Source organism: Heterodontus francisci, chromosome 17, assembly GCF_036365525.1.
Source record: "Heterodontus francisci isolate sHetFra1 chromosome 17, sHetFra1.hap1, whole genome shotgun sequence".
Lineage (NCBI taxonomy): Eukaryota > Metazoa > Chordata > Chondrichthyes > Heterodontiformes > Heterodontidae > Heterodontus > Heterodontus francisci.
Genome location: NC_090387.1, coordinates 5,376,473 through 5,390,448, shown reverse-complemented (window position 1 = coordinate 5,390,448; position 13,976 = coordinate 5,376,473). Strand labels below are relative to the sequence as shown.

The following is a 13,976-nucleotide window of genomic DNA, read 5'->3' as shown; positions in this document are numbered from 1 at the left end:
CTCTTCTACTCCTGTCCACACAAAACATCTGGACATGGAGATGTAATGAGCTGTGGCATTTGTTGCTGCTGTTGAATTTGGAAGGAAGACCACAGGGGGACACCCAGAGCTCAGGAGAGTGGACAGGTGTGTGGCAAATTCAATTGAACATGGATAAATAGAGTCATAAATTTGCGAGGAAATAAGAGAATAGAAATATAACTTAGTTCTCACAGTAAAGGAACAGAAATCTTGAGAGTGCCAATGCACAGACCTTCAAAACAGGGTTTCAGGGAGCAGCATTTAAAAAATATGAAAAGGGTGAATGATATTCTGAATTTTCTATAACGGGGCATTCTAGAAAGAAGAGCGAGGCGATAAATTTGGAGTAAGCACTGGTTAGGTTAGAGTCCAAGAGCTGTGTGTAGTTTTGGAGACCCCTTTACAAAAAGGATCTTGGATCCATGGAGTAGGTGCAGCATAGATTGTCTGGGATGAAATTGGGGAGGAGAGGATAGACTTAGAATGAGCGACTGTACACCTTGAAGCCGAAATGGTTGAGGGGATCTCTAAAGTTATTCAAAACAAATGAAAATCTTTGAGAATGAAGAGTGAAAGATTTGTTCCATGGAAACCACAGAAATGTTAGGGCACAGGAAGAGGCCATTCAGTCCATCGTGCCTGCGCCAGCTGGAAAAACTAGCCGCCCATTCTAATCTCGCCTTCCAGCACCTGTTCTGTAGCCTTGCAGGTTACAGCACTTCAACTGCAGGTCCAGGTACCTTTTAAATGAGTTGAGGGTTTCTGCCTCCACCACCAATCTGGGCAGTGAATTCCAAACAGCCACCACCCTCTGGATGAAAAAGTTTTTCTTCATGTCCCCTCTAATCCTTCTACCAATTATCTTAATCTGTGCCCCCTGGTAATTGATCTCTCCGCTAGGGGAAACAGGTCGTTCTTGTCTATCTAGGCCCCTCATAAATTTATACACCTCAATTAAGTTACCCCTGAGCTTCCTCTGTTCTAAGGAAAACAGCCCTAGCCTATCCAATCTTTCCTCATAGCTTTCAGCCAATTCCAATTGCACGAGGCAATGAATCTATAACAAAGGAGGAAACAAACTCCCGATCAGTGCAAGAGGCAGGAATATAGGAACAGGAGTTGGCCATTCAGCTCCTTGAGCCTTTTCTGCCATTCTGTTAGATCGTGGCTGACCTGTACCACAACTCCATTTTCCCCCCTCGCTCCACATCCCTGGATACCTTTACCCAGCTAAATTCTATTGAACTCTCTTGAAAGCTCCAGCTGACCAGTAGCATCCACAGCCTTTTGGGGAGGTCGGGTGCGGTGTCTGGTGGTGAAATGTTCTCGATTTCCACAACCCTTTGTGTGAAGAAGTGCTTCCTGACTTCAGTCCTAACTGACCAAGCTGTACTGGGAAGGATGTGAATTGCATCACCACAAGTGCATATTGAAACTGAAAAATTTTACAGCGTTAAATACTTGAAGGATTTCGAAGCATATGGGGAAGGGGAAAGGGCAAGGAAATGGGACAAGAATGAATAGTTGCAGTTGAAGAGCTCGCAAAAGAGAGTGGCGGGGGGAGAGGGGGGCAAGGTTGGAGGGGAGTTATTCCAAGTGTCCAGGCTTAGCTCTTTTTTTTAAATTGACCTGTTCCTTGTGGGGAGTGCATGGCAATCCAATCCAAGAGAAATCAACAAAATAACCTGAAAATAAAAACATTACTAACTCTGAAAAATCCTAACTGTCTGTCTGCTTTTCTCTTTTGAAGGACTCTAAGATTGAACCAGAAGAGTTCACAAACAGACTTCAATCAGAGCTTAAATCGTCCCCACAGCCATACCTGGTGCCTTTTCTCAAGGTGTGGTACGAATAGAAACAGGATGTATATTTTTAACGGCGATCTGTGTGCACTTTATGTACATCTACAGGTCCTGTAAGAATTGGACACTCTGCAGCTTCTTTCATAGTAAGAAAACCCTGCTAGATACAGAGTAAAGCTCCCTCTACACTGTTCTGATCAAAAACTCCCAGGTCATGTTCAGCACGGGTTACAGAGAGACTGAAGCTGAATCTGCTGTAATAATGTATTTTAACCCAATTCTCACAAGTCTACCCTGAGTGAGATTTTGATTTCTCATATTAATCACAGTAAAAAGGTTACCTAATTAGTGCGAGCAAAGGCTGTGGGTGAACTCCACATTGTAGCTGGAGTAGGAAACCCTGTCTGAGCCTGTACCTGGATCTAAGGAGGGAGTAGTGCTCCAATCCTTAGTCCTGCTGTCTTCACTTTTATGACTAAAATTACATGCTGAAAACTCACATTTCGGATTGTGTTAATTGTGTTGAGGTTATGAACGTCAGTTCAATTTGTGGGTAATGTATACTTATTTTAAATTGTGAGCACAGGTTATATGTTGGGGGTGGTGGAGAGCTGGGCAGGGAGATGAAGATGCAGAAGCGATTGGCATTCTGAAGCGTGTTGTTGAAACAAGAATTCCCAGTTTCAGTCCTCGCTGTGTCCTCAATTTGTTGATTGTGATTGGAGAGCAGTGGGGGTGCTAGTTTGATTTAGTGCCTCTGGAGTAAGAAGGTGGACTATCCCAAGGGTTCCTGCTACTGATGACTATTTGCTGGAAAGTGAATATGTTAATATTAGAAGACAGGATCAGGTGGGGTGTATTTCTTTCAGTTCAGCTGTCTGCTGGCATTCCCTCTAGGCCTGTGTGAATATTGGTTCAATAGATGATGGAGAGGGGAAGACAGAGTCTCCATTTACTCTTGGCAAGTTTTTAAGCAATTGTAGATCCCTTTTTTCCCTGTTGGTCAGAAATCCTTGTCTGCCATTGTAACTAAGGTTGAGAATTTGTTGAGCTATATGTCCTTTTCCTGTATCAGAAATGCTTGTGTATGGTCCAAGTAGTTTTAGCAAATGTTGTGAATCTTGTTTAAGAATAAATATTTGCCTGTTGAATTATCATTTAAGCATTACCTGCTTGTTGTCTTTCTCCCAGAAAAGTTTGCCAGCCTTGAGGCAGTCCCTGGTGCATAATCAGCAATGCATCCTGCAGGTAAATCAGAAACCTCAGCATCCACAGGCCACATCAACACAGCAATCGACAGCAACTGTCGCCACTGTCGTGGCTGGACCGTCTGTACGAATGCGACAGCCCATCACCGATAATGCAGTCTCAGGAACAAACACAGTGACGCAGGCACACATCAACTTAGCACAGCAAGGGCGGAGCACTCATCTGGTATGTGGTGACCTTGGGTAACATTTACACGGAATGGGTGAATCTGGGACAACTTGAGTTAAAAACTAACTGCTGGAAATCTGAAATAAAAGCAGAGAGCTATGGAAATCCACACAAGGTCTGTGGGCATCTGGAAGAGCGAAGGCAGCTTAACTTTCCCAGTGGAGACACTTCACTAGAATAGATTTAAGTTGACAAACTACTTTATAGAACCTACCAAAACACAGAGGGTGAGGAAATCATAGAATCATGGAAAGTTTACGGCACAGAAAGAGGCCACTTGGCCCATCATGTGTGTGCCAGCTGAAAAACGATCCACTCAGTCTAATCCCACCTTCCAGTGTTTTGTCTGTTGCCCTGAGATTACAGCACTTGAGGTGCATATCCAGATTTCTTTTGAATGAGTTGAGTGTTTCTGCCTCAACTACCCTTTCAGGCAGTGAGTTCCAGACCCCCACTGCATCTCCCCTCTAATCTTTCTACCTGTCACTTTAAATCTATGCCCCATAGTCACTGACTTCTCTGCTAAGGTAAATAGGCCCTTCACCTGCACTCTATCCAGGCCCCTCAAAATTTTGTGCATTTCAATCAGATTTCCCCGTGGCCTTCTTTGTTCCAAGGAGAACAACCCCAACCTATCCAAGCTTTCCTCATAGCTGCATTTATCCAGTCCTGGCAACATCCTCGTAAATCTCCTCTGTACCCTCTCTAGTGCAATTACATCCTTTCTGTAATGAGGTGACCAGAACTGCACACAGTATTCAAGTTGTGGCCTAAGCAATCATTTATACAGTTCCAGCATAACCTCCCTGCTCTTATATTCTGTACCGCGGCTAATAAAGGAAAGGACTCCATATGCCTTCTTAACCACCTTATTGACCTGTCCTGCTACCTTCAGGGATCTGTGGACATTAACTCCAAGGTACCTCACTTCCTCTACACTTCTCAGTATTTTCCCATTAATCGTGTATTCCTTTGCCTTATTTGACCTCCCAAAATGCATCACCTCACACGTCTCCAGGTTGAATTCCATTTGCCACTTTTCTGCCCGTCTGACCAGACCATCAATATCTTTCTGTAGCCCACAGCTAACCACCCCTCTAGCTACCACACGGCCAATCTTTGTGTCATCTGCAAACGTCTTGATCATGCCTCCTACATTTACATCCAAATCGTTAATATATACTACAAAAAGCAGGGGACCCAGTCCAGAGCCCTGTGGAATTGCCACTGGAAGCAGCTGTCCAGTCGCAAAAACACCCGTCAACAATTACCCTTTGTTTCCTGCCACTGAGCCAATTTTGTATCCACCTTGTTGCATTTCCCTAGATCCCATGGGATTTTTTTTTTTTAACCAGTCTGCCATGTGGGACCTTGTCAAAAGCCTTACTAAAACCTATGTAGACCATATTAACTGCACTACCTTCATCTATCTTCCTTGTTACTTCTTCACAAAATTCGATCAAGTTGGTCAGACATGATCATCTCTGAACAAATCCATGCTGACTGTCCTTGATTAATCCATGCCTTTCTAAGTGACAGATTTTCCTGTCTCTCAGAATAGATTCCAATAATTTGCCCACTACTGAGGTTAGACTGATCTGTAATTATTCAGTCTATCCCTCGCTCTCTTTTTAAACAGAGGTGCAACGTTAGCAGTTCTCCAATCCACTGGCACCACACCTGTATCCAGTGAGGGCTGGAAAGTGATGGTCAGACCCTCTGCTATTTCCTCTCTCACTTCTTTTAACAGCCGAGGATACATTTCATCCAGCCCTGGTGATTTATCAACTTTCAAAGATGCTAATCCCATTAATACTTCCTCTCTCCCTATGTTTATCACATCCAGTACTTCACAACCCTCTTCCTTAATTAGAATATCTGTATCGGTCTGCTCTTCAGTGAAGACAGATGCAAAGTATTCTTTCAGAACAATTCCAACATCTTCCGCCCCTACACACAGATTACCTTTTTTGTCTTTTTGGGGCCCTACTCTTTCTTTGATTATCCTCTTGCTCTTAATGTATTGATAAAACATCTTTGGATTCATCTTGATTTTGCTTGCCAATATTCTTTCATGCCCTCTCTTTGCTTTCCTAATTTCCTTTTTGATTTCACCCCTCCACATTCTATACTCCTCTCGGCTTTCTGTAGTATTGAGTTCTTGGTGTCGGACGTAAGCTTTCCTTTTCTGCCTTATCTTACCCTGTAAGCTCCTTGACATCCATGGGGCTCTAGATTTGGCTGTCTCACCCTTTTTCTTTGTGGGAACATGTTTACTCTGAACCCCTTGAATCTCCCCTTTGAATGCCTCCCACTGTTCTGACACTGGTTTACCTTCAAGTAGCTGTTTCCAGACCACTTTTGCTAAATCTTTCCTCAGCTTGGTGAAATTGGCCTTGCTCCAATTGAGAACTCTAACTCCTGTTCTATCTCTGTCCTTTTCCATAATTATGTTAAAACTGACTGAATGATGATCACTACCACCAAAATGCTCTCCCACTGCCGCTCCTTCCACTTGGCCATCTTCATTTCCTAAAACTAAGTCTAAAACTGCACCCTGTCTTGTTGGACTCACTACATACTGGCCAAAAATGTTCTCCTGAACGCACCTCAAGAATTCTGTTCCTTCAATTCCTTTCACACTAAAAGTATGCCAGTTAATATTGTGGTAGTTAAATATCCTTACTATTACTGTACGGGGATTTACTATTATGGGGGGTCGATGGGAGTGTGGAATTCGAGACACAAACTGATCAGCCATGATCTTATTGAATGGCGGAGCAGGCTAGAGGGGCCGAATGGCCTACTTCTAGGCACTGGAGATCAAGACGTAGAATCAGTCTGGGTAGACTTAAGAAATGGCAAGGGAAAGAAGTCCCGGGTGGGAGTAATCTACAGATTCCCCAAACAGTAGTTCCGCAGTGGGGCCCAGTATAAACCAGGAAATACTGGGGGCTTGTAAGAAAGGTACGGCAATAATCATGGGTGATTTTAATATGCATATAGACTGGATTAATCAAATTGGTAAGGGTAACCTCGAGGGAGAGTTCATTGAATGTATTGGAGATTGTTTTTTGGAGCAATATGTTGTGGAACCAACCAGGGAGCAGGCTATTCTAGATTTGGGATTAATTAATGATCTCATTGTTAAGGGTCCTCTGGGGAAGAGTGATCATAGCATACTGGAATGACATTCAGTTTAAGGGCGAGAAACTGGAGTCCCACACTAGCATTCTGGAGTTAAACAAAGGTAATTACATAGGCATGAGGACAGATTTGGCTCTAGTAGACTGGGCAGGAAGACTAAAAGGTAGAACAGTTGATGAGCAGTGGCAGATGTTGAAGGAGATATTCAATACCTCCCAACTAAAATATATTCCAGAGAGGAAGAAAGATTCCAAGAGGGGAAAAAAATATCCATGGCTAAGCAAGGAGGTTAAGGATAACATAAAGACAAAAACTAAGGCATACCATATTGCAAAGGCCAGTGGCAGGCTGGAAGATTGGGAAACTTTTTAAGGTCAACAAAGGGTTACTAAAAAAGAAATCAAAAGAGCAGAGGTAAATTATGAAAGAAAGCTAGTGCAAAATATAAAAATGGATAGCAAAAGCTTCCATAAATATATAAAAGGGAAGAGAGTAGCTAAAAGTGAATGTTGGTCCCTTGAAGGATGAGACTGGGGAGTTAATGTTGGGGAACACAGAAATGGCAGAGACACTAAATCAGTATTTTGCCTCAGTTTTCACGGTGGAGGACACTCGTACCATCCCAATAGTAACAGGTAATGCAGAGGTTATAGGAAGGGAGGAACTTGGAACGATCATCATCACTAGGAAAAAAGTACTGAGCAAACTATTGGGATTGAAGCAGACAAGTCCCCAGGGCCTGATAGCCTACATCCTAGGGTCTTAAAGGAAGTGGCAGCGGAGATAGCGGATCCATTGGTTATAATATTCCAAAATTCCTTGGATGCGGAAAAGGTTCCATTGGATTGGAAAAATGCTAATATAATGCCCTTATTCAAAAAGTGAGGGAGGCAGAAAGGAAACTATAGACCAGTTAGTTTAATATCTGTCATTGGGAAATTGTTAGAATCCATTATTAAGGAAGTAATAACAGGACATTTAGGAAGTCAAAACGCAATCCATCAGAGTCAGCATGGTTTTATGAAGGGTAAATCATGTTTGACTAATTTGCTAGAGTTCTTCAAAGATGTAACAAGTAAAGTGGATAATGGGGATCCTGTAGATGTAGTATATCTGGACTTCCAGAAGGCATTTGATAAAGTGCTACGCAAAAGGTTAGTACACAAGCTAAGATCACATGGGGTTAGGGGCAATTTACTAGCTTGGATAGAGGATTGGCTAACCAACAGAAAGCAGAGAGTTGGGATGAATGGGTCTTTTTCTGCTTGGCAAGATGTAACTAGTGGGGTGCCACAGGGGTCGGTCCTCGGGTCCCAACTATTTACAATATGTATTAATAACTTGGATGCAGGGATAGAATGTACTATAGCCAGATTTGCAGATGACACTAAAATAGGTGGGACAGTAAGTTGCAATAAAGAAACAAGAAATCTACATATGGATAGGTTAGTGAATGGGCCAAAATTTGGCAGATGGAGTTTAACGTGGATAAGTGTGAGGTTATCCATTTTGGTTGGAAGAATAGAAAGGCAAATTATCTAAATGGAGAGAAACTTCAGAGTCCTTCGGTGCAGCGGGATCTGGGTGTCCTCGTGCATGTATCGCAGAAAACTAGAATGCAGGTGCAGCAGGAAGGCAAATGGAATTTTGGCATTTATTGCTAAAGGAATAGTATATAAAAGTAGGGAATTGTTGCTGCAACTGTACAAGGCATTAGTGAGACTGCACCTGGAGTTCTTTGGCCTCCTTATCTCGAGAGACAATGGTTAAGCGCCTGGAGGTGGTCAGTGGTGTGTGGAGCAGCGCCTGGAGTGGCTATGAAGGCCAATTCTAGAGTGACAGGCTCTTCCACAGGTGCTGCAGATAAAATTTGATTGTCGGGGCTGTTACACAGTTGGCTCTTCCCTTGCGCCTCTGTCTTTTTTCCTGCCAACTGCTAAGTCTCTTCGACTCGCCACACTTTAGCCCCGCCTTCATGACTGCCCGCCAGCTCTGGCGAACGCTGGCAACTGACTCCCACGACTTGTGATCAATGTCACAGGATTTCATGTCGCGTTTGCAAACGTCTTTAAAGCGGAGACATGGACGGCCGGTGGGTCTGATACCAGTGTACAATGTGTCTTTGGGGATCCTGCCATCTTCCATGCGGCTCACATGGCCAAGCCATCTCAAGTGCCGCTGACTCAGTAGTGTGTATAAGCTGGGGATGTTGGCCGCCTCGAGGACTTCTGTGTTGGAGATATGGTCCTGCCACCTGATGCCAAGTATTCTCCGGAGGTAGCGGAGATGGAATGAATTGAGACGTCGCTCTTGGCTGACATACGTTATCCAGGCATTAGTGAGACTGCACCTGGAATATTGCGCACAGTTTTGGTCCCCTTAGTTGAGGAGGGGTGTAGTTGCATTGGAGGCAGTTCAGAGGAGTTCACGAGATTGATTCCAGAGATGAGGGGTTTGTCTTATGAAGAGAGATTGAGCAATTTAGGCCTTTACTCTCCAGAGTTTAGAAGAATGAGAGGAGATCGAATTGAGGTATACAAGATGATTAAGGGATTTGACAAAGTAGACGTAGAGAGGATGTTTCCTCTTGGGCAATCTAGAACAAGAGGTCATAGTTTTAGGATAAGGGGTAACAGATTTAAAACAGAGATGAGGAGAAATTATTTGCCTCAAAGGGTCGTGAGTCTGTGGAATTCACTACCTCATAGTATGGTGGATGTCGGGACATTGAGTAAATTTGAGGAGATAGACAGATTTTTAATTAGTAATGGGTTGAAGGGTTATGGAGAACGGGCAGAAAAGTGGAGTTGAGGCCAAGATGAGATCAGCCATGGTCGTATTGAATGGTGGAGCAGGCTCGAGGGGCTGAATTGCCTACTCCTGCTCCTAGTTCTTATCTTATATCAAAGCAAAATACTGCTGATGCTGGTAATCTGAAATAAAAACAAGAAATGCTGGAAATACTCAGCAGGTCTGGCAGCATCTGTGGAGAGAGAAGCAGAGTTAATGTTTCAGGTCAGTGACACTTCTTCAGAACTGGCAAATATTAGAAATGTGAAAGGTTATAAGCAAGTAAAGTGGGGATGGGGCAAGAGATAATAAAGGAGAAGGCGCAGATAGGACAAGGTCACAGAATAGCTGACCAGAAGGTCATTGAGTTCAATAATTTCAGAGCATGACGGGGCCCCCCATTTTACTTTGTTATTTTTTTCTTTTTTTTATATTTTTTTTTGTTTATTTTGTTTTATTTCATCTGAGTTTGTTCAGTTTGCTGACCCACTTTTTTTTTCATGTTTGTACTTGCGCCTGTTCAATTTTTCAGTCTGTTAACACCCTATCTGTACTAATGCTTTGTCTTCCAACACACCATTAACATATTGTTTGCCTTTGCTCCATGACCTTCTGGTCAGCTATTCTGTGATCTTGTCCTATCTGCACCTTCTCCTTTGTTATCTCTTGCCCCACCCCCGCTTTACTTGCTTATAACCTTTCACATTTCTAATATCTGCCAGTTCTGAAGAAGGGTCACTGACCTGAAACGTTAACTCTGCTTGTCTCTCCACAGATGCTGCCAGACCTGAGTATTTCCAGCATTTCTTGTTTTTATTTCTTATGTTCTCCTGATTCGTACGTTCATAATACTGCCCTATTGTTCTTGCACTTCTCAGAGATTTGCCTACATATCTGCTCTTCTGTCTCCCTCTGACTTTTTGGGGGTCTATAGTACATTCCCAGCAGTGTGATTGCCCTTTTTTTGTTCCTTAGTTCGATCCATATGGCCTCATTTGATGAACCTTCCAACCCATCATCCTTCCTCACAGCTGCAATAGTTTCTTTGACCAAACGTGCCACTCTCCCTGCTTTGCAACAGATGAAGTTAAGGAAACCAACTTGTGCAATTGGAAAGGTGGAGCCAATGGGTAGAACAACCTGTGAATAGAGGTTAAAAAGCTGGAAAGGGATAAAAGTGCACTCCAAAATGCAAAAGTCATTACGATTTGACTTTGAAAGGCATCAGACTAAAAGGGAGTCAAACACTAAAAGATGGGATGGAACAGGCATTGGAGTTTCATCTTCAACTGGGAGGATCATGTACAGGAACAACTGAAAGACAAATGCAGTGTTGGTGTGCACTTTCGATGTAGATTCTATGAAAGGAGTCATTAACGTTCTTCACCTGACAGGATGTGACGTATCCTGTGTATGGGATTGCAGGGGTGTTTCCTCTCGCCATCCATTATACATTCTTGGTCACTGAATATCTCTCACAATAGAATATAACTGGTCCACTGCACTCGGTGCTTCCTGTAGATAGGAGGAGCATTTATAAAATGTAAATATAAGACTCCCCTTCAGAAGCAGAGCTACATCGTAAAAGCAATGCATTAATAACAAAGCCATAGCTGATAGGTGGAGCTGTGTATTTCATGGGTATTTGGGACCAAGTAGAATTTGCCAATCTATGATGAATAGTCTTATAGTCACTGCTGAATTTTATGAGGTGCCCCTCATTTCAAGTGTAATAAGTGCTGCCTGTGCGACGTACAAAAGCAAATGTGTGTTAGGCCATTGGTTGGTGAGCTGTAACTCATGGGGTGCCAGAGGGATCAGTGCCGGGGCTGCAGTTATTTACTACATTAATGACTTGAATGACGGGACAGAATATATTGTAGCCAAATTTGCTGATGATACAAAGATAGGAAAGCAAGTTGTGAGGAGGGCACTTTAAAAAAAAATTTGTTCTTGTGTTTTGCTGGCAAAGCCAGCATTTATTGCCCATCTCTAATTGCCCTTGAAAAGTTGGTGGTGAGCTACCTTCTTGAACTTCTGTAGTCCTTGGGGTGTAGGTACACCCACAGTGCTGTTAGGAAGGGAGTTCCAGGAATTTGACCCAGCGACAGTGAAGGAAAGGCGCTATAGTTCCAGGTCAGGATGTTGTGTGGCTTGGAGGGGTGGTGTTCCCATGCATCTGCTACCCTTGTCCTATGGTGGTACAGGTCGTGGTGCTGTTTGAAGGTGCTGTTGAAGGAGCCTTGGTGCGTTGCTGCAGTGCATCTTGCAGATGGTACACACTGCTGCCACTGTGCATCGGTGGTAGAGTGAATGTTGAAAGTGGTGGATGTGGTGCCAATCAAGCGGGCTGCTTTGTCCTGAATGGTGTCAAGCTTCTTGAATGTTGTTGGAGCTGCATCCATCCAGGCAAATGGAGAGTATTCCATCACACCCCTGACTTGTGCCTTGTAGATGGTGGACAGGCTTTGGGATGTCATGAGTTGAATTACTCGTCACATGATTCCCAGCTGCTGACATGCTCTTGTAGCCATTGTATTTATGTGGCTGTTCAGTTTCTGGTCAATAATAACCCCCAGAATATTGATGGTAGGAGATTTATCGATGGTAATGCTTTTGAATGTCAAGGAGAGATGGTTGGATTCACTGTTGTTTGAGATGGTAATTGCCTGGCACTTGTGCGGCATGAATGTTATTTGTCCAGGTCATGCTGCATATGGACGCGGACTGTTTCAGTATCTGAGGAGTTGCGAATGGTACTGTACACTATGCAATTATCAGCAAATATTCCCACTTCTGACTTTCTGTTGGAGGAAAGGTCATTGATGAAGCACCTGAAGATGGTAGGGCCGAGGGCACTACTCTGAGGAACTCATGTAGTGATGTCCTGGGACTGAGATAATTGTCCTCCAACAACCACAACCATCTGCTAGGTATGACTCTAACCAGCGGAGAAATTTCCCCCGAATCCCATTGACCTCAATTTTGCTAGGGCTCCTTGATGCCGCACTCAGTCAAATGCTTGATGTCAAGGACAGTCACTCGCACCTCGCCTCTTGAATTCAGCTCTTTTGTCCATTTTTGGACCAAGGATGTAATGAGGTCTGGAACTGAATAGCCCTGACAAAACCCAAACTGAGCATTACGAGCAGGTTACTGTTGTTTAAGTGGTGCTTGATAGCCCTGTTGACGACCCCTTCCATCACTTTGCTGATGTAGAGTAGGTTGATGGTGCAGTAATTGGCCAGATTGGATTTGTCCTGCTTTTTGTGGATAGGACATACCTGGGCAATTTTCCACATTGTCAAGCAGATTCCAGTGTTGTAGCTGTACTGGAACAGCTTGTCTAGGAGTGTGGCTAGCTCTGTAGCACAATTATTCAGTACTACGGCTGGGATGTTGTCAGGGCCCATAGCCTTTGCAGTATCCAGTATCTTCAGCCGTTTCTTGATATCACATGAAGTGAATCAGATTGGCTGGGGACTTCAGGAGAAGGTCAAGATGGAGCATCCACTCAGCCTTTCTGGCTGAAGATAGTTGCGAATGCTTCAGCCTTTTCTTTTGCACTGATGTGCTGGGCTCCTCCATTGTTGAGGATGGGGATATTTGTGGAGCCTCATCCTTCTGCTAAATACAAATGACATAAGGTGATATGGGGATAGTGTGTGGAAAAAGGCATTGAAGTGGATTATTAGCCATGATCATATTGAATAGTGGGGCAGGCTCGATGGGCTGAATGGCCTACTCCTGCTCCTATGTTCCTGTGTTAATTGTTTAATTGTCCACCATTCGCAACTGGATGTGGCAGGTCTGCAGAGCTTTGATCTGATCCGTTGGTTGTGGATTGTTTCGCCCTATACCATGATGCTTTCGCTGTTCAGCATGCATGTAGTGCTGTGTTGTAGCTTCACCAGGTTGGCATGTCATTTTTAGCTATGTCTGGTGCTGCTCCTGGCATGCTCTCCTGCTCCCCTCATTGAACAAGGGTTGATTCCCTGGTTTGATGGTAGTGGTAGAATGAGGGACATACCAGGCCATGTGGTTACAGATTATGATTGAATACAGTTCTGTTGCTCATGGCCACAGCACCTCATGAGTGCCTAGTTTTAAGCTCTAGATCTATTGTGAGCCTTAAGGAAGTGGCCCTAGAAATAGTAGATGCATTGCTGGTCATTTTTCAAAATTCTATAGACTCTGGAACAGTTCCAGTGGATGTTTTTTTTAATTCATTCATAGGATGTGGGAGTTGCTGGCCAGGCCAGCTTTTATTGCCCATCCCTAATTGCCCTTGAGAAGGTGGTGGTGAGCTGCCTTCTTGAACCACTGCAGTCCATTTGGGGCAGGTACACCCACAGTACTGTTACGAAGGGAGTCCCAGGATTTTGACCCAGCGACAGTGAATGAATTGCGATATAGTTCCAAGTCAGGATGCTGTGTGATTTGGAGGGGAACTTGCAGGTGGTGGTGTTCCCATGTATTTGCTGCCCTTGTCCTTCTAGTTGGTAGAGGTTGCGGGTTTGGAAGGTGCTGTCTAAGGAGCCTTGGTGCATTGCTGCAGTGCATCTTGTAGATGGTACACACTGCTGCCACTGTGCGTCGGTGGTGGAGGGAGTGAATGTTTGTAGCTGGGGTGCCAATCAAGTGGGCTGCTTTGTCTTGGATGGTGTTGAGTGTTGTTGGAGCTGCACCCATCCTGGCAAGTGGAGAGTATTCCATCACACTCCTGACTTGTGCTTTGTAGGTGGTGGACAGGCTTTGGGGAGTCAGGAGGTGAGTTAC

The 13,976-nt window shown here is 44.0% G+C and overlaps 1 protein-coding gene across 7 annotated transcripts in view; it reads left to right on the top strand.

Annotated features, from left to right (window-relative positions):
• LOC137378690 (transcription initiation factor TFIID subunit 4-like) overlaps positions 1 to 13,976 on the top strand; it is a 459,938-nt gene that overhangs the window by 66,563 nt on the left and 379,399 nt on the right. For 6 of the 7 annotated variants that reach the window (XM_068049031.1, XM_068049028.1, XM_068049029.1 and 3 more), the window contains 2 exons: positions 1,772 to 1,861; positions 3,015 to 3,257. In XM_068049031.1, the coding sequence (XP_067905132.1) occupies positions 1,772 to 1,861; positions 3,015 to 3,257 (333 nt within the window). The remainder of the gene's footprint in view (positions 1 to 1,771; positions 1,862 to 3,014; positions 3,258 to 13,976) is intronic. The other variant, XM_068049032.1, reaches the window with a different exon arrangement.